This window comes from Saccopteryx bilineata, chromosome 3, assembly GCF_036850765.1.
Source record: "Saccopteryx bilineata isolate mSacBil1 chromosome 3, mSacBil1_pri_phased_curated, whole genome shotgun sequence".
In the NCBI taxonomy this organism is placed as follows: domain Eukaryota; kingdom Metazoa; phylum Chordata; class Mammalia; order Chiroptera; family Emballonuridae; genus Saccopteryx; species Saccopteryx bilineata.
The window spans coordinates 262,249,149-262,270,285 of NC_089492.1; the positions used below are offsets into that span (position 1 = coordinate 262,249,149).

General features: G+C 42.1%; 1 protein-coding gene and 1 non-coding gene across 3 annotated transcripts in view; both read left to right on the plus strand.

Moving 5' to 3' along the window:
• TRIT1 (tRNA isopentenyltransferase 1) overlaps positions 1–21,137 on the plus strand; it is a 62,573-nt gene that overhangs the window by 26,386 nt on the left and 15,050 nt on the right. For both annotated transcript variants that reach the window (XM_066269539.1, XM_066269540.1), the window contains exons 2-4: positions 10,979–11,119; positions 19,740–19,838; positions 20,543–20,682. In XM_066269539.1, the coding sequence (XP_066125636.1) occupies positions 10,979–11,119; positions 19,740–19,838; positions 20,543–20,682 (380 nt within the window). The remainder of the gene's footprint in view (positions 1–10,978; positions 11,120–19,739; positions 19,839–20,542; positions 20,683–21,137) is intronic.
• Positions 12,904–13,007, plus strand: LOC136332709 (U6 spliceosomal RNA). The gene has a single exon (XR_010730870.1). It is a non-coding gene; the product is annotated as a U6 spliceosomal RNA (small nuclear RNA).

The window sequence follows — 21,137 nt, forward strand, 5'->3', positions numbered from 1 at the left end:
TGTTGGACCCAGCGACCTTGGGTTCAAGCTGGTAGGCTTTTGCTCAAACCAGATGAGCCCGCGCTCAAGCTGGCGTCCTCAGGGTCTCGAACCTGGGTCCTCTGCATCAAAGACCGACACTATCCACTGCGCCACCGCCTGGTCAGGCTGGTCTCTTTTTTAAATTATTTTTTTTATTTATTCATTTTTTTAGAGAAGAGAGACAGAGAGAGAAGGAGGGAGGAGCAGGAAGCATCAACTCCCATATGTGCCTTAACCAGGCAAGCCCAGGGTTTCGAACTGACAACCTCAGCATTTGAAGTTGACACTTTATCCACTGTGCCACCACAGGTCAGGCGGAAGTATGGTCTTATGTTATGATTGTAGTCCCTTTTACCTTAAAGAGAGATAGGCACAGGAGGAATAAAAGCTATGATCTGCACTAGAAATTCCAAACCACTCCTCTCACCAGACTGAGCAAGCAAGTCAGGCCCAGGCTATCCCACTCACAGAGCATCTTCACTGTCTGATTTATTCAGCATGGCTGCCGTTGAATTGTTGCCAAAGCTAAAAGTCATTGCTTGCCATCATGTTTCTGCAGCTAATTCATTCTTTCTAACCTAGTAAAGTGTAAATTTTTTAAAAACTCATCCTTTTGTCAAAAAAGAAAAATTAGCCAAGGGACTGACCTTTTCCCTCCTCTTCAGTTTAGTAATCAAATTCATATTCCTTCCATCAGAAAGGTTTCTGGTGAGTGCCAGCAGCCTTTGAACAAATACATTTTTCTTTCACCCTGCTATACCAAAACCATTTTTCTGAGTCTCAGACTGTTAGAATTAGAAAGGGATGTTAGATGTGAGGACATTGAGTTTTCAGGAGAGAAAGTTGACTTCTCAAAGTCACAAAGCTGATTTGAACAGAACAGAGATTAGCAACATAGTGTAAGAACACTGACTCTGAAGTCAGAAAACATGGATTCAAAATTTGTCTCTGTCACTAACTAGCTGTGTGACTTTGGGCAGGTTACCTACTGTTTCTAAATTTGTTTCCTCATTGATAAAGTGAGGGCGATATAACTTCACAGGGTATGAAACTCTTAGCATAGGATATAGCAGTCTGTACCCCAGATACCCAGTATTCACTGAGTATATTCTATATACCAGACATTGTGCTAGGTGCTGGGACTAGAGGTAAAATACACAGTTTCTTCCTTCAGAACTTGTAGCCTATGTGGGAGATTTAGAGATATATACAATAGATTCTGTGATACAGGTAATGCAGGCTACTGTAGGAGCACAGAGGACAAGCACAGATAGGGAGCATTGGGGAGTCTCAAGATAGGCTGTCGTTGGGACATAATGCTGAAGTGTGTGGGGCTGGATGAAATCAGGTTTTCATTTCAGAAAGAACACTGGCTGCAGTGTGGACATGAATTAGAGGGCTTATACTCTAAAAGTAAGATCAATGAGGAAGCTGATGGAATAGTGTAGTTGAGAAATCGTGAAGCTTTCAGTTGATGTAATGGCAGTGGGGAATGTAATGGTGATGAGCTTTGAAATCATTTTGGAAACTAGTATGGATAGAAGTTGAGACAGATTGGAAATGGGGTGGGGATAGACAGAGATACTAGGATCACTTCAAGGTATTTGGATTGATGTTCTAGGTGGTTCACTCAAATATGGCTGGGAATATAAGGAATTCAGTTTTGGACATAACATCAGGTTTCAGGTGTCTGAAGTGAACATGATGATGCTTGCTAGCTAACATTTATTGACTGCTTCTTATAGGGCAGGCCTTATTCCATATGCTTTGCATGTATTAGTTATTTATTCCCACAATTAACTTTGAGGTTAGATTTAAGATTATCCTCATTTTATAAATAAGAAATCTGAGGCACAGAGATTAAATAACTTGTCAGTGTACATAGCCAATGGGTGGTAGAGCCAGGACTTAAATCCAGGTAACCTGGGCCCTGAGTCCCTACTGTTAACTATTTCACAATATTATATTGCTTCTCACTGATAATGGGAATGTTCTAGGCTCTTAAATATCCAGGCCTGGCATTATGAGAGAGAGAGAGAGAGAGAGAGAGCACTGTCCTGCAGCTATCATCACCCTCATGTCTTTTTCATCTTCCCAAACTTTTTTCACCTTCCCAAACTGAAATTCTGTATTTGTTATACACTAAATTCCCCTTCCTCTGCTCCAATCACTGGCAACCACTCTTCTGCTTTGTCTCTGAATTTGACTCCTCTAGATAACGTCATATCAGTGTAATCATACAATACTTGTTCTTTTGTGATTGGCTTCACTTAACATAATGTTTTCAAGGTTCATCTATGTTATAGTGTATCTTAGAATTTCATTCCCTTTTAAGGCTGAAAAATAATTCCATTGTATATACAGTGTGTCTGTAAAGTCATGGTGCACTTTTGACCGGTCACAGGAAAGCAACAAAAGATGATAGAAATGTGAAATCTACACCAAATAAAAGGAAAACCCTCCCAGTTTCTGTAGGATGATGTGGCAGCATGTGCGCATGCGCAGATGATGACATAACACTGTGTATACAGCGGGGCAGCCCACGGCCATGCCAGTCGAGATGTGGACGGTACAGAGGAAAGTTCATTGTGTTCTGTGGCTCGCTAAATTCGAATCCGTGACCAAAGTGCAACATGAATATCGGTGCATTTATAACGAAGCGCCACCACATAAGAATAACATTACTAGGTGGGATAAGCAGTTGAAGGAAACTGGCAGTTTGGTGGAGAAACCCCGTTCGGGTAGGCCATCAGTCAGTGACGAGTCTGTAGAGGCTATACGGGATAGCTACCTAAGGAGCCCTAAAAAATCTGTGCGTGAGCCCACATTGAACTGCACTGAATAGGTATGAAGCTGGGAGAGTTTTCCTTTTATCATCTTTTGTTGCTTTCCTGTGACTGGTCAAAAGTGTACCATGACTTTACGGACACACTGTATATAACATATTTTGTTTATTTATTCATCCGTGATAGGTACTTGGTGGCTTCCACCTTCTGGCTATTGTAAATAATGCTGCTGTAAACATGGGTGTATAAATATCTGTTTGACTCCCTGCTTCCAGTTCTTTCGGGTAGTTACTACCCAGAAGTGGAATTGCTGGATCATATAGTAATTCTGTGTTGTTGTTTTTTATTTTGAGGGAAACACAATATTGTTTTTTATAACTATATCATTTTACATCTCCACCAACAGTTACACAGGTGTTTCAATTTCTCTACATCCTCATGAACTTTTTTTAATGGTTTTATTTATTAATTTTACAGAGAAAGAGAGAGAGAGAGGCGGGGTAGAACGAGAAGTATCAACTCATAGTGCTTCACTTTTCATTGCTTGCTTGTCGTATGTGCCTCAACCAGGCAAGCTCAGGATTTCAAACGAGAGACCTCACCATTCCAGGTCTACAGTCTATCCACTGCACCACCACGGACCAGGCATGTTGTTATTTTATTATTATTATTATTATTATTATTATTATTTATTTTTCTGAAGTTAAAAGCAGGGAGGCAGTCAGACAGACTCCCGCAAGCACCCAACCAGGATCCACCCAGCATGCTCATGAGGGGGTGATGCTCAGCCCATCTGGGGCATTGCTCCGTTGCCACCGGAGCCATTCTAGTGCCTGAGGTGGAGGCCATGGAACCTTCCTCAGCACCTGGGCCAACTTTGCTCCCATGGAGTCTTGGCTGAAGGAGAGGAAGAGAGAGACAGAGAGGAAAGAGAGGGGGAAGGATGGAGAAGCAGATGGGCGCTTCTCCTGTGTGCCCTGGCCGGGAATCAAACCCGGACTTCCACACGCCGGGCCGACACTCTACTGCTGAGTTAACCAGCCAGGACCATCATATACTTTTTAAAAATAGATGTTGAGAGAGAAGGGGGGGGGGAGGGTGAGAGGAAGGAAGGAAGGAGGGAGGGAGGGAGGGAGGGTGAGAAGCAACAACTATTGCAAGTAGTTGCATTACTTTAGTTGTTCATTGATTACTTCTCATACATGCCTTGCCTGAAAGGCTCAAGCCAAACCAGTGACCCCTTGTTCAAGCGAGTGCAACCTTGGGATCATTTCCATGATCCTGCACTCAAGCTGTTGACCTTGTCCTCAAGCTGAGGAGCCCACACTCAAACTGGTGACCTCAGTCAGGACTTTGAACCTGAGTCCTCAGCGTTCCAGGTGGACGCTCTATCTACTGCACTACCACCAGTCAGGCATTATACTTTCTTTCTTTTTTTTTCCTATTGTTAAAAACAAAATAAAATAATATTTTTATGTTAATATTATGAATAATGTTACTGCAAATTTTACTTGTGTCATTATTAACAGATAGCTTCTCAGCATTGTTCTTGCTCTCATGCCATGCAGATATAGATGTGGTTTACATATTCCCTTCATCTACTCATGCCCTCTTGCTGGTTAAAAATTTATTCAGGCTGACCAGGCGGTGGCACAGTGGATAGAGCGTTGGACTGGGATGCGGAGCACCCAGGTTCGAGACCCCCGAGGTCACCAGCTTGAGCGTGGGCTCATCTGGTTTGAACAAAAAAATTCACCAGCTTGGACCCAAGGTCGCTGGCTCAAGCAAAGGGTTACTCAGTCTGCTGAGGCCTACGGTTAAGGCACATATGAGAAAGCAATCAATGAACAACTAAGGTGTCGCAATGCGCAACAAAAAACTAATGATTGATGCTTCTCATCTCTCTTTTTCTGTCTGTCTGTCCCTGTCTTTCCCTCACTCTGACTCTGTCTCTGTAAAAAAAAAAAAAATTATTCATGGGGCCTGACCTGTGGTGGCGCAGTGGATAAGTGTTGACCTGAAATGCTGAGGTTACTGGTTCAAAACCCTGGGCTTGCCTTGTCAAGGCACATACGGGAGTTGACACTTCCTGCTTCTCCTCCCCTTCTCTCTCTCTCTCTCTCCTCACTCTAGAATGAATAAATAAAAATCTTATAAAAAAAATTATTCATGGAGATCCTGACCTGTGGTGGCGCAGTGGATAGTGTCGAGGTCACCAGTTCACAAGACACATATGGGAGTTGATGCTTCTTGCTCTTCCCCCCTCCTCTCTCTCTCTCTATCTCTCTCTCTCTATCTCTTTCTGTCTTTCTCTTTCTCCCCCCCCCACTAAAATGAATAATTAAAAATATTTTTTAATTCATGGGTAAAATTTAAAAATATATAGCTATGATTGCAAGTTGCACAGTCATTTGTAAGCACAACTATAACAGCACATCAGTGATTATCAAAAGTCAGATTACAATGGAAAAGAGTGAAGCAACATCATTATAAATATAATTTTGAATCAGCTCTAATTTCTTTAAAAAAAAGATATTCTTTCATTGATATGTAGTTCAATATATTATATATCTCAGGTAACTTTTATTTTTTAAATTTTCCATTGATTTGAGAGAGAGAGAAGCATCAGCTTGTTCCATTAATTTATTCCATTTAGTTGTATATTCATTGGTTGCTTCTCCTGTGTTCCCTGACCAGGGATTGAATCTGCGACCTCAGCACTCTAGGACAGCACTCTGTCCGCCTAGGCACCTAGCCAGGGCAGGACTCTTAAAAAAAACACATAGGACCATATTTACCTAAAACCATATTTACCTTAAAATTAACAATAATTTTTTACTATCAGATTTGTAGTTAGTGCCTGACCTGTGGTGGCGCAGTGGTTAAAGTGTCAACCTGGAATACTGAATTCACCGGTTTGAAACCCTGGGTTTCCCTGATCAAGTCCCACATATGGGACTTGATGCTTCCTGCTCCTTCCTCTTCTCTCTCTCCTGTCTAAAATGAAAAAAAAAAAAAAAGTTTGTGGTTAGTGTAACCCATATCTTTATGCCTAGTTTCTTTTATGGGTTTTTTTTGTATTTTTCTGAAGTTGGAAACGGGAAGGCAGTCAGACAGACTTCCACATGTGCCTGACCGGGATCCATCCAGCATGCCCACCAGGGGGCGATGCTCTGCCTATCTGGGGCGTCGCTCTGTTGCGACCAGAGCCACTCTAGCACCTGAGGCAGAGGCCACAGAGCCATCCTCAGCGCCTGGGCCAACTTTGCTCCAATGGAGCCTTGGCTGTGGGAGGGGAAGAGAGAGACAAACGGGAAGGAGGGGGGGGAAGGGTAGAGAAGCCGATGGGCGCTTCTCCTGTGTGCCCTGGCCGGGAATCGAACCCGGGACTCCTGCATGCCAGGCCAACGCTCTAGCACTGAGCCAACTGGCCAGGGCCTATGCCTAGTTTCTTTTAATCTGATGGTGTAGGAAACAAAAGGTTAACAAATCACTCAGAGATGGCAGTTTTCATTGGTAACCATGATGTAGTACTTTTATATGAGTTACAGTTTTTAGTTTAACTTTATGAGCAAGAACTCTGCCTTCTTTAAACCATTCTCTTTTCCTTTCTGATATTTGTTGGCATTTGTAGATACCATAAACAGTCCAATAAACCACTTCCTTTAGTAGATAAGGTGAGCCTAGATCTGGGGTTACCTCCTGTTTGATTTATGTTTATGCGGGTTTTTTTAATTGCCATTTTGCCTGACCTGTGATGGTGAAGTAGATAAAACATTGACCTGAAACGCTGAGGTTGCCAGTTCGAAACCCTGGGCTTGCCTGGTCAAGGTACAAATGGGAGTTGATGCTTCCTGCTCCTCCCTCACTTCTCTCTCTCTCTCTCCTCTCTAAAAGGAATTAAGTAAATAAAATTACCATTTTAAGGAGCTCTTGAAGATACACCTGAAGTCAGGACACAGGACAAAAATGTATCTACATATCTGATAGAATGTGCTGGTCTCTGAGATGTTTACATTTTGGCATTTTGGGACTTCGGGGCTGGTTATTGTACATTTGCAACTATTCATTTCCTTAACATTAATCTCAGTATTAGAAAATGAGATTCTAATTATAGAGTTAAGAAATCTGGCAAAATCGAGTTGTTGCTATATAAATTCTTTAATATTGGGACATTGGAACTTAAAGCTACAGCCAAAAGCATGGGAAAAGGGGCAGAGAAGCACACAGTTGTAACTCCTTTCCCGCCTTTGGTTGTTTTAATTTGCACAGAAGACCCCAGTGTACCAGTATACCTTATGGCCACTTGAAAATATCAGAAGGAAGTCTTGGTCAAGATGCACAGAAAAGAACACTATGATATAAGATTCCATCAGTATTCAGGTGTAAGAATGCAAGTCTTTTGACAGGTGCAGATTAAATGAGTTAAAGGCAGAACTGGTTCTTTCCGTATGATCTGTATTTTTTTTTTTTTTTTTTTTTTTTTACAGAGGCAGAGATAGACAGGGACAGACAGACAGGAACGGAGAGAGATGAGGAGCATCAATCATCAGTTTCTCATTGCGTGTTGTGACTTCTTAGTTGTTCATTGATTGCTTTCTCATATGTGCCTTGACCGTGGGCCTTCAGCAGACCGAGTAACACCTTGCTGGAGCCAGCGACCTTGGGTCCAAGCTGGTGAGCTCTTTACTCAAGCCAGATGAGCCCGTGCTCAAGCTGGCGACCTCGGGGTCTCGAACCTGGGTCCTTCCGCATCCCAGTTCGACGCTCCATCCACTGCGCCACCACCTGGTCAGGCTGATCTGTATTTTTTTGTGTGTACTGTTTTACTAATAAACAGTTTTCTTTTACTTGAAGATGGCTTATATCCTTGTTGGCCAAATAACTTCAGCATCTAAGAACACAGGCTTTAGAATGATAAATAGTGACACTAAAGTTATTTCTTATGTTTTGATTGTATTAAGTGGTAGTGATTGTAAAGTAGTTATATAATGATTCTTATGTAGCATTTACAGTGTGCCAAGGGAAAACGAAGTCCTTTTAACATGTATTAACTAATTTAATCTGCACAAGAACCCTGTAAGATAGGTATTATCATCATCATTTTACTGATGAGATTAGTAACTGACTACTCCAAGTACAAGTGACTAGTAAGTGGCAGGGTTAGGAATTGGTCTGAGGCAGCCTGGTGTCAATGTCCTTCCTCCTAACCATCATACTGTACTGTACTTATTTGACACCCATATAAATAAGGGGAAATGTGAGTTAAAAATGCTTTTAACGTCTTTGTGGGCTCTATGGAACTTATTACTTGTTCATTCAACACTCCCCGTAGAATCAGTGATTACAGAGAGAACATTTAATCTCAAAGTATCCATCCCTACTTTCAAACTAGTATTTTCAGATCTGTTCTCCATCTGCGACCTTGCATTTAGCGAAAATACACTTGAACTTTTTAGATGAATTGGCAGATCAAGCTTACAGATAGGATATTGCCTTTGAGTATTTAGACCAGGGGTCCCCAAACTGCGGCCCCCTGAGGCCATTTATCTGGCCCCCGCTGCACTTCCGGAAGGGATACCTCTCTCATTGGTGGTCAGTGAGAGGAGCATAGTTCCCATTGAAATACTGGTCAGTTTGTTGATTTAAATTTACTTGTTCTTTATTTTAAATATTGTATTTGTTCCCGTTTTGTTTTTACTTTAAAATAAGATATGTGCAGTGTGCATAGAGATTTGTTCATAGTTTTTTTTCTAGTCCGGCCCTCCAACGGCCTGAGGGACAGTGAACTGGCCCCCTGTGTAAAAAGATTGGGGACCCCGATTTAGATTGTGTGGGCTGACCCCCTCAGTAATTTGGACACATCACAATGTTTCCACCAGGGTACAGCAGTATTAGGGGTCTGACTTCAAAGTATGTGTGTTTTATTTGTTTATAGTTGACTTTGTGTATTTTATATATATTCTTGTAGATAAGCCACTTCTCCACAAATGGGGCCAGTCTAATACAAATTCTAAAAACCTTTCAGAGCCACATAAATCCCAAGATATGTAAGCATTTGAAGTAGAACCATGAGCAATGCAAAATGTTACCTTTCTGGAGACTTGTGATAAATAGAATAAATAAAACAGTCTGTCCATTTTTAAATGCTTAAATTTCAGGCTAAAGAACCTCTGGTTAATCTTGTACAATTAATTCTCATTTGGGCACTGATTTACATACCCTTTTAATCTTTAAGTCTGAACTAGTAGCCACTATACAGGTATTTCCACTTTTCAAAAGTTCATGTTAGGCCCTGGCCGGTTGGCTCAGCGGTAGAGCGTCGGCCTGGCGTGCGGGGGACCCGGGTTCGATTCCCGGCCAGGGCACATGGGAGAAGCGCCCATTTGCTTCTCCACCCCCCACCCCCTCCTTCCTCTCTGTCTCTCTCTTCCCCTCCCGCAGCCGAGGCTCCATTGGAGCAAAGATGGCCCGGGCGCTGGGGATGGCTCCTTGGCCTCTGCCCCAGGTGCTAAAGTGGCTCTGGTCGCGGCAGAGCGACGCCCCGGAGGGGCAGAGCATCGCCCCCTGGTGGGCAGAGCGTCGCCCCTGGCATGCCGGGTGGATCCCTGTCGGGCGCATGCGGGAGTCTGTCTGACTATCTCTCCCCGTTTCCAGCTTCAGAAAAATACAAAAAAAAAAAAAAAAAGTTCATGTTAAAGCTACTTGACTGCTGTGTAAGATCTATTACATTAATATGTTTTCACTAACCAGAAGAAATCTGAAGAGGATTTTAAATTAATTAATTAAGAGGTTTTTTAATTGATGGTAATTGCTTCTTTGCCTTACACCATTTCGTTTTATAAAAGTTTCCTTTTTTTCTTTCTTTTTTTTTAAGTGAGAGGAGGGCAGAAAGTGAGAGAGACTCCCTTTGACCTGGATCCACCTAGCAACCCCTGTCCTTTGCGCCTGGGCCACACTGGAACCAGTCAAGCCACTGGCTACAGGAGGGGAAGAGAGAAACAAAGAGGAGGGAGAGGGAAAGATAAACATTTGGTTGCTTCTCGTGTGTGCCCTCACCTGGTTTGGGATGTCCACATGCTGGGCCAGTGCTCTATCCACTGAGCCAGCTGGCCAGGGCCTATTAAAGTTTCATTGAAATGTTCTCCTTTTCAGATAGTCAGGGAAACCTGTACTGTTTTTGTGAACTGAAAGAAATCAAAAGAGAATTTTTGCTTTTATGAAAAAAGAGGAAAAGCAAAAATAGCATTCAGCATTTGTTTTGCTGCAAGTTGTTACAAAGGCAGTGCCAAGCTCCTTCCCTGGGAACTACACCCTCCATCTCAGCATCAAGCCATCATAGCTTTGAGCCGTGTCTGTGAGCATCTGTGCTTTATCTCGATTTGCTTTGTGCATCCATTAGCAAGATATGCCCTAAGGCAGTGGTCCCCAACCCCCGGGCTGCGGACCACTACCGGTCCGCGGGCCATTTGGTGCCAGTCCGGTCCGCAGAGAAAGAATAAATAACTTACATTATTTTCGTTTTATTTATATTTAAGTCTGAACAGTGTTTTATTTTTTAAAAATGACCAGATTCCCTCTGTTACATCCGTCTAAGACTCACTCTTGACGCTTGTCTCGCTTACATGATACATTTATCCATCCCACCCTAAAGGCCAGTCGGTGAAAATATTTTCTGACATTAAACCGGCCTGTGGCCCAAAAAAGGTTGGGGACCACAGTCCTAAGGTATCAGCAAAGCCTAACAGAGCTTGTAAAGGTGTTATGCTTAGTGTAAAATTGGATGTAATTAAGCGTTTCCATCATGGTGAACAAAATAAAGACATTGTATTGTATGCATTGAATTTGGGGTCTGGGAAAGATAAAAATTTCCTCATATAAATTAATGATAATAGCTTCTTTGCTTTACCTCATTTTATCTTATATGGAAAGTTTTATAGGAATGCTCTACTTGGGGATGGAGAGAAAACCTGTATTTGATAAGAAACCAAAATTCTATATTCTATATTCTTTTGCTTCCTTTGTCCTGTGTTTTGTGGATCTTGTTGTGCTCTGGTGTTTTGGGTCAGTCAAATGTTTAGTGAGAGGGAGGAACAGATCCCCATTTCTACCCATCAGGTGTACATTTAATGGAGGCCGATGACTTTCTCATGTTAATTTTTTTCCTCTAGGTTTATGAAGGCTTAGACATCATCACCAACAAGGTTTCTACCGAAGAGCAGAGAATGTGTCAGCACCACATGATCAGCTTTGTGGATCCTCTTGTGACAAATTACACAGTGGTGGAGTTCAGGAACAAGGCAACTGCTCTGATATCCTTTGGAAAGACAGCAACTACACTTGGTGGATGGCAAGGCAGCCCAAACCAAGAAAGAAGTTTTCTTTCTAGTAACAGTTTCTTCTAAGCAGGGGCACACAAGACCTAACTACCAATAGATAGTAGTATCCATCCCATCAGCAGTATATGGATTGAAAGATATAGTGTCCTGGCTACTCTAAAGTCTTGTCCTCAGAATTCAAAATCAGCATCCCTTGGGAGCTTGTTAGAAGTGCTGAATTTGCCTCACTTCATACCTACTGAATCCGAATCTGCATTTAACAAGGGCCCCATGTTATTTATATGCACATTAAAATTTGAGAAGCACTGTTTTAATGATGAGGAGATTGATTAGGAACCAGAAAATCTGTTCTAGCCTTAGTGCCACCTCTTTTGACCATATGAGTTTTATTAAGTATTTGCCTCACTAAGCTTCAGTTTTCCACCTTCAAGTAATTTATAAATATAATGGAGTTTCTGTTAGAATTTCAAAGGGATTATTGGGATAGAGTGGGGTATGGACTGGGAAATACAGTAATTGTTCTGGTTTACACCAGAAAACTTTTTTTTCCCAAACTATAAGAGTTTATTTAGAAGGTCGCAAAGGTAGAAGAAATGGACTTTAGAAAACAAGTTACAGAGTCAGAAGAAGGAGTCCTTGGAGCTTAGGAGAGGGAAGTGGAAAGGTAACGCACCTGGGGGCGGTAAGGTGCAGATGTGCTCCCAGGAGAGTGCGTTGGGTCCTCCAACCTAAGGACTTTTAAGGCTGAAAAAAGAATAATAGAAGGAGGACTGCCCTGATATCTTAATGTCCAGACTACCTTTAATAGCTGAACTGCCAGGTATTAAGACATTGAAAATTCATAATATTTTATAATAGCATGGAAATTATGATATATACTAGTCAAACTTAGAGCACAGAATAGAAAATCCAAGTATAAATTTAAATGGATGTATATATTTAGTTTATTAAGATAGCATTCAGCCTGACCAGGCGGTGGTGCAGTGGATAGAGCATTGGACTGGGATGCAGAGAACCCAGGTTCGAGACCCCGAGGTCGCCAGCTTGAGTGCGGGCTCATCTGGTTTAAGCAAAAGCTCACCAGCTTGGACCCAAGGTCTCTCACTTGAGCAAGGGGTTACTTGGTCTGCTAAAGGCCCACGATCAAGGCACATATGAGAAAGCAATCAATGAACAAGTAAGGTGTCGCAACGAAAAACTGATGATTGATGCTTCTCATCTCTCTCCATTCCTGTCTGCCTGTTCCTGTCTATCCCTCTCTCAGACTCTCTCTCTGTCCCTGTTAAAAAAAAAAAAAAAAAAAAAAAGGAGCATTTAAAAACAATGAAGAGCCTGACCTGTTGTGGCGCAGTAGATAAAGCGTTGACCTGGCCTGACCTGTGGTGGCGCAGTGGATAAAGCATCAACCTGGAAACGCTGAGGTTGCTGGTTCAAAACCCTGGGCTTGCCTGGTCAAGGCACATATGGGAGTTGATGCTTTCTGCTCCTCCCCCCTTCTCTCTCTCTCTCTCTCCCCCTCTCTATAATTAAAAAAAAAAAAAAAAAAAAAGCGTTGACCTGGAATACTGAGGTTGCCAGTTCAAAACCCTGGGCTTGCCTGGTCAAGGCACATATGGGAGTTGAAGCTTCCTGCTCCTCCCCCCCTTCTGTCTCTGTCTCTGTCTCTCTCTCAATCTCTCTCTCCTCTAAAATGAATAAATAAATAAAAATAATTAAAAAGTTCTTAAAAAAAACTAAAAAAATAAAAACAATGGAGAGTGCTCACTTTAGTAGCACATATACTAAAATTGCAACTGTACAGAGATTAGTATGGCCCCTGTGCAAGGATGACATGCACGTTTGTTAATGATTTCATATTTTTCAAAATAAAAAACAGTGAATTCCTGGCTGGGTGGTACAGTGGATAAGCATCATCCTGGTGTGCTGAGATTGCAGAATTGATCCCTGGTCAGAGCACATAGGAGAAGCAACCAATGAGTACATAACTAAATGGAACAACTAAGTGGAATGGCAAGTTGATGCTTCTGTCTCCCCCTCTTCCCCTTTCCCCCTCTCTACTTCTCCCCCTCACCCCCTTCCTTTCTCTCAAGTCAATGAAATTTTTTTTTTAAAGTGAAGAAAATACAAAAAAAAAAGAATAAAATACAGGACTAGTAATTATTCCTGACACAGTTCATAAGTAACAACTCATAGTTGATTCACTTGAGTTCATTGGTTGCTTGTTGTATGCGCCTTGACCCTAGTAAGCCCTGGGTTTTGAATTAGTGACCTCAGAATCCCAGGTTGACTCTTTTTTTGTTTTTATAGAGAGAGACAGACAGACAGACAAAAAGGGGAGAGATGAGAAGCATCAACTCATAGTTGCATCACTGTAGTTGTTCCTTGATTGTTTCTCATATGTGCCTTGATAAGGGAGCTGCAGCCAAGCCAGCGACCTTGGGCTTCAAGCCAGTGATCTTTGGGCTCAAGCCAGCAACCATGTGATTGTGTCTATGAGCCAACATTTAAGCTGGTAAGCCTATACTCAAGCCAGTGACCTTGAGGTTTTGAACCTGGGACCTCAGTGTCCCAGGTCGATGCTCTATCTGTTGCACCACTACAGGCCAGGCTAAATATATATATTTTTGAAACTTTAAAACAAATGGGATATTATGTAATTGAGTACTTATGTGATTTTAGAGTGGGGAGGGGCTTTGTAAATATTCTTCTATAATTTTTATTTTTTTTTATTTTTCCAGAGTTAGAAGTGAGGAGGCAGTCAGACTCTTGCATGCACCCGACCGGGATCCACCTGGCATGCCCACCAGGGGCGATGTTCTGCCCATCTGGGGCATTGTTCATTGAGGCTGGAGCCATTCTAGCGCCTGAGGCGGAGGCCATGGAGCTGTCCTCAGCGCCTGGGCCAACTTTGCTCCAATGGAGCCTCGGCTGTGGGAGGGGAAGAGAGAGACAGAGAGGAAGGAGAGGGAGAGGGGTGGAGAAGCAGATGGGCGCTTCTCCTGTGTGCTCTGACTGGGCATCGCACCCAGGACTTCCACACGCCAGGCTGACGCTCTACCACTGAGCCAACCGCCAGAGCCTTCACTAGTTTTTGAAAAATACATTTATTGATTTTAGAACGAGAAAGGGAGAGAGAAAGAGAGACAGAAACATTGATCTGTTTCTATATGTTCCCTGATTGTGGACCGAACCCACAACCTTTGCGTTTTGGAACCAAGCTCTTACCCTCCAAGCTATCTGGCCAGGGCTATCTTAACCATTTTTTTAAAGGGTTTTTATTTTTTTTAATTAAAAAAATTTTTTTAATTCATTTCAGAGAGGGGAGAGAGAGAGAGGAAGAATGAGAGAGAGAGAGAGAGAGAGAGAGAGAGAGAGAGAGAGAAAGGGGGAGAAGCAGGAAGCATCAACTCCCATATGTGCCTTGACCAGGCAAGCCTGGAGTTTCAAACTGGCGACCTCAGCATTTCCAGGTCGACGCTTTATCCACTGTGCCACCACAGGTCAGGCAGGGTTTTTATTTTTAATTGATTTTATTTATTTAAGATTTTTCTTTTTATGTTGTCAAAATGTTTATTGATTTTAGAGAGGAAGGTAGAGAGCAAGAGAAAAGCAGGAATGTTGGTTCCTGTGTGTGCCCTGACTGGGAATCAAACTGGCAACCTCTGCGCTTAGGGACAATGCTACCCAACCAAGCTGTCCAGCCAGGGCTATTTTTAAGATTTTATTTCTTGATTTTGGGAGAGAGGAGAGAGAGAGAGAAGGGCGGGGGGAGTGGGAAGCATCAACTAATAGTTGCTTCTTGCATGTGCCTTGACCAGGCAAACCCAGGGTTTTGAATCTGCAACCTCAGCGTTGTAGGTTGACGCTTTATCTACTGTGCCACCACAGGTCAGGCTGATTGATTTTAGAGAGACAGAGAGAGAAATGGGGAGAAAGAGAGGAAAGTATTCATCTGGTGTTCTACTTAGTTGTGCATTCATTGGTTGCTTCCTGTATGTGCCCCGACCAGGGATGGAACCACTGTCTTGGTGTTTTGGGACAGTGCTCTAACAGGCCAGGGCTTAACCATTTCAAAGTGTACAAGTTCATTGGTATTAAATAAATTCCCATTGTGCAGCCCTTACCACCATCTATGCCCATAACAGTGATTATTAAATTAAATTAAATATTTAAAAAAGGAAAATAACAAGTTGAATATGTAAGAATTAAGAATTTGTATTGGGAAGAATGTTTATCAACCAGAACTCCTCAGTTTCTACCTTAAAGAAACTTTGCCACAAGCATGCCAGGAGGTATGTGGTAGAGATCATTCTAGGACAGTATTACTACTCTTAGCAGCAAAACCAGATAAACACTGAAATTCCTACTTACAGAAGAATGTTTAAAATTTGCTTTGTTCATATGTTTACTTTGTCAACAGTGAAAATGAATAAATTATAGCTACATGCATCAATGTAGAAGAATCTCAGAAACATAAAATTTGAGAAATTATAGAAGGGTACATACATGTTTATACCATTTATTGTAAAGGTTAAAAAGGCAAGCAGAACTAACCATATGATAATATATGTTTATGTATTGCTTATATACTCTGTATTATATTCTTTAGGGGTATATACATATCAGTAATAATGTAAATAAAAGAAAGGGAATGACAAAAAACAAAAAAAAAAGCCAAAATAACTAAGGATAGTGGTTCCTTCAGACAGAGGATAAGTTGGGGGTTAGGATGGGAATGAATACACAGAAACTTCAATGGAATTACCGTGTTTTTCGCTCCATAAGATGCACCTGACCATAAGACGCACCTAGGGCTTTGAGGAGGAAAATAAGAAAAAAATATTCTGAACCAAATAGTGTGTTAAAATATTTAATAAAATACCGTATATTTCGCTCCATAATATGCATGGGCATTTCCCCCTCCACTTTTGGGGGGGAAAACATACATCTTATGGAGCAAAAAATACGGTAATAATATTCTTTTTCTTAATATTGGGTTCATGAATATTTGTTTTATTACTGGGCTTTATAATTTTCATATATTACAGTGCTCTTGTATATATATTGGATATTTGACAATTAAAATTAAAAGGAAGCCCTGGCCGGCTGGCTGTATGGTAGAGTGTCAGCCTGGTGTGTGGAAGTACAGGGCCAGGGCACACAGGAGAAGCGCCCATCTGCTTCTCTACCTTTCCCCTTCTCCTTCCTCTCTATCCCCCTCCTGCAGCCAAGACTACACTGGAGCAAAGTTGGCCCAGGCGCTGAGGATGGCTCCATGGCCTCCGCCTCAGGCTCTAGAATGACTCTGGTTGCAACAGAGCAACGCCCCAGATGGGCAGAGCATCACCCCCTAGTGGGCATGCCAGGTGGATCCTGGTTGGGTGCATGTGGAGTCTCTCTATCTCCCTGCTTCTCACTGTGGAGAAAAACAAACAAATAAATAAATAAAAAGGAAAACAGCCCACTATAAACAAAATAAGAAAAACAGACTACAAACCAAGGGGAAAATATTTGTAACATAAGAAAGGCAAAGTATTAATATACTTAATATATGAAGAACTGTTATGAATCAATATAAAAACTGAAGGTCATAAGTAGTAATTCACAAAGGAAGAAATATAAATGGTGATAAACACAAGAAAGGGTTTATTGTTGTTAATAAGGGCCATGCAAATCAGAATAATGAGATAGTATTTTTTTGCCTATCACTTGGCCAGAGATTTAAATGTGGATAGTAATTCTTGCAGTACTGGCTTTACAAGGCAGTTGTATCAGATAAGATAATGTATATGAAAGCCCTTTACAAATTAAAATATATCACCAAAGTACATTCTTGCTTTAGGACAGTGGTTCAGGGACAACTTATAGAAAATGGAGAGCTAATTAAAAGGGCAGCAGCAATAAGGGATGATTTAATCAGATCACTATAGGATTGGCAATTTAATGAATTTAGATAAGAATTGCAATCAGAGTGTCAAAACAAAGTACCTTAAGGAGTATCCAGTCAGCCTTCTTGAGACAAGAAAGATACCAGATGAGGCCCAGAGAAAGGATTTACCCAGAATCACAGTTGCTTCTTGGCTTGTACAAACAAGTTAAGCTTCCCTCCATGGCTCCTACCCATTTCCCTCCCTCTTTTACTCTCCCCACTCTGGTGTCTCATCGTTTATAACCTTTTTTTATTTTCATTGTTCCCTTACCCTTTGTTAATTATATGTTTGAAGTTTTATTACAACTGCTGTGTAATTGTATACTTCCTGTACTTTATTTTTTTTACAGAGACAGAGAGTCAGAGAGAAGGATAGATAGGGACTGACAGACAGGAATGGAGAGAGATGAGAAGCATCAATCATCAGTTTTTCATTGCAACACCTTAGTTGTTCATTGATTGCTTTCTCATATGTGCCTTGACTGCGGGCCTTCAGCAGACCGAGTAACCCCCTCTTCGAGCCAGCGACCTTGTGTCGAAGCTGGTGAGCTTTTTGCTCAAGCCAGATGAGCCTGTGCTCAAGTTGGTGACCTTGGGGTCTCAAACCTGGGTCCTCCACATCCCAGTCTAACGCCCTATCCACTGCCCACCACCTGGTCAGGCTGTATACTTCCTGTACTTAATTTAAGAAGGGTAATATAAAATTTATTCCTCTTTTAAAAAAACAAATATATGATGTTTCTTCTATATGATCCTTGATTGCTAACATCTTTCCACCCACCCCACATTATTAAAGGTTAGTGGGCTTCTGATAAAAAAGAGGTCATCTGTGTCTGTGCCCACACACTGGTTGGCAAGGGGAAGAAGTGTGTAAATGAATCTTTGTTTGGGTTGAAAGTCTCTTTTTATCAATTATCCTCAGAAGCAAAGCCCTTCTTAAAGCAGATAATTATCTGTTCAACAGAGTTCTGAAGAGAAGAATTCAAAGTAGCAGAGATATAAAAACAATAGTTACTGAAGTAAATTGTAAATCAGACGCTTACGCAATTGAAAAAATATTTCAGGCATTATGGTTGGGGATTTATTTGCATTGTCACATTTAATGCTCATAAGAACTCATGAGGATTTTACAAGCGAGAAAACTGAAGCTCAAATAGGTTGAATAACATGCCCAAGAATTGGAGCTGGTAATTGAAATCTATTTGTCTTCAGAACCAGTGCTTCTCAGTTTATCTAGTGGAGTCTCAAGTGGCTGAAATGTGCACTACTGACACATAATGGAGACTGAGTCTAAGAACCATAGCTTAGAGAACCAGCTTGTGTTTTGCTTTAGAAAGCAAAGTCAGACTTGGCCTGTGGTGGCACAGTGGAAAAAGCATCGGCCTGTAATGCTGACGTCATTTGAAACCCTGGGCTTACCTGGTTAAGGCACATACAACAAGCAATTAGTGAACAACTAAAGTGAAGCAACTGTGAATGGATACTTCTCACCCCACCCCCTGTAAAATTAATAAATAAAATCTTTATTTAAAAAATTGTAAGCCTTGCCTGACCAGACAGTGGCACAGTGGATAGAGCTTTAGACTGGGATGCAGAGGACCCAGGTTCAAGACCCCAAGGTTGCCAGCTTGAGCACAGGCTCATCTGGTTTGAGCAAAGCTCACTAGCTTGGACCCAAGGTCGCTGACTTGAGCAAGGGGTTACTCGGTCTGCTGTAGTCCCATGGTCAAGGCACATATGAGAAAGCAATCAATGAACAACTAAGGTGTTGCAATGCACAATGAAAAACTAATGATTGATGCTTCTCATCTCTCTCCGTTCCTGTCTGTCCCTATCTGTCCCTCTCTCTGACTCTCTGTCTCTGTTAAAAAAAAAAAAGTGTAAGCCTTGGCCCATTGGCTTAGTGGTAGAGTGTCAGCCCAGCATGTGGAAGTCTCGGGTTCAATTCTGGTCAGAGCACATAGGAAAAGTGACTATCTGTTTCTCCACCCCTCTCCTCGCTCTCTCTCTCTGTCTCTGTCTCTCTCTCTCTCTCTTCCTCTCCCACAGCCATGGCTCCATTGGTTTGAGCAAGTTGGCCTTGGGTGCTGAGGATGGCTCCATGGCCTCTCCTCTGGTGCTATAATAGCTCTGTTACCCAGCAACAGCACATCAGCCCCAGTTGATGAGAGCATCATCCAGTAGGGGGCTTGCCAGGTAAATGGGTGCATGTGAAAGTCTGTCTCTCTGCGTGCCCGCCTCTCACTTAACTAAAAAAAAAAAAGGTACCTACCAACCTAAAGAAAATAAGAAAGCAAAGTCAGACAGTGGATGTCACTTTGGTGGCTTCCTAAATAGCTGACACTTGGTTCTTTGAGAATCAGTGGGCTTGTGCTCATTAAGCAGATTTGAAATACCGAGCAAGCCTTGGATTTTAGTAGCAAGTTCTAGAACTGGAAGTAATTACTTTTCTCTAGTTTATGTAAGTCCCTCCAGAACTGATAGGAAATTATTCTGAGAGCTGATGGGAAACAGTGAAGACTAGTATCAATTCATCTTTGTTTCTACCCTTTCTCTTCTGCTATCCAGACAAGTAAATGTGATTTCTTGCTAATACCCTCATTTCTGAGGGAGTTGGGATTCTCTTCTGATATTAAATACTGTGATGTCTTTCTTAATATTCACATTGAAGATATATTTTCCCGAGACAAAATTCCTATTGTCGTGGGAGGAACCAATTATTACATTGAATCTCTGCTCTGGAAAGTTCTTATCAATGCTAAGGTATGTTTAGTTCACTTGTAACCTGAGGAAATGGGTTCTTTCTTCTTGCCAGCTAATTTTAATAGGAGGAAAGTTGACTCTTTCCTATTTCTTACAGTCAGCAACTATAATTTTCCTACTTAATATTCTGAAGCAAATTCTACCTCCATATATGAAGTTTATTCCTCCAGTCAGGCCTAAGGGCAGGGGCTGTGTGTGGGAAAAATGTTCCTGTGAATTAATTAGCATCTCCATGTAAATTAGCAGTACACTAGTCTGATTCAGCATTTCTTGGGCTGTAACAATCTATGTGTCAGGGAGATGTCTAATACTAACCTTTCTTACAGAGATGCTATTGCATAGGGTGGGACTTTGCAAACTAGAATGTACTGGCTCTACTGATTCACTCTTTGGTCACACTTGCTGAGAACACTAGACTCCTGGATGTGTTAATATAGACACCCTGGTACCTGTTTGTACTTCTGACAAGGAAGCAGGGTACCTGAGTATTTCCCTAGGTAGTAATGCTGTGGCCTCAGCATTACCATGGTGTAATGGAAGTTTCTGTTTATGATCTGTCCCTTACTAAATGTTTGGAAAACCTTCTGATTCCTCTGTATGCTATATTCCTAACAATTAACCAAGTGCCTGGCACATACAGTGTCTTGGTGTTTGTTGAATGATTGAATTATATTTATTTCTAAACCTTTACTTGATAACCCCAGGAGACAGGCACTGATAAAGTGAATGACCAGAAAGCAGAACTTGAAAAGGAGGATGGCCATGTACTCTACAGACGCCTACGCCAGGTGGACCCAGAAATGGCTGCCAAGCTGCACCCACATGACAAGCGCAAAGTGGCCAGGTAAGAAAGCCTAGGCCCGGCCCTGGCCGGTTGGCTCAGCGGTAGAGTGTCGGCCTGGCGTGCAGGAGTCCTGGGTTCGATTCCTGGCCAGGGCACACAGGAGAAGCACCCATCTGCTTCTCCACCCCTCCCCCTCTCCTTCCTCTCTGTCTCTCTCTTCCCCTCCCTCAGCCGAGGCTCCATTGGAGCAAAGATGGCCCGGGCGCTGGGGATGGCTCTGTGGCCTCTGCCTCAGGCGCTAGAATGGCTCTGGATGCAATAGAGTGACGCCCCAGAGGGGCAGAACATCGCCCCCTGGTGGGCATGCCGGGTGGATCCCGGTCGGGTGCATGCGGGAGTCTGTCTGACTGCCTCCCGGTTTCCAGCTTTGGAAAAATGAAGAAAAAAAAAAAAAAGAAAAGAAAGCCTAGGCCCACTGACCTAGATTTCCTTTAGAGTTAGAGGGCAGTCAGTTC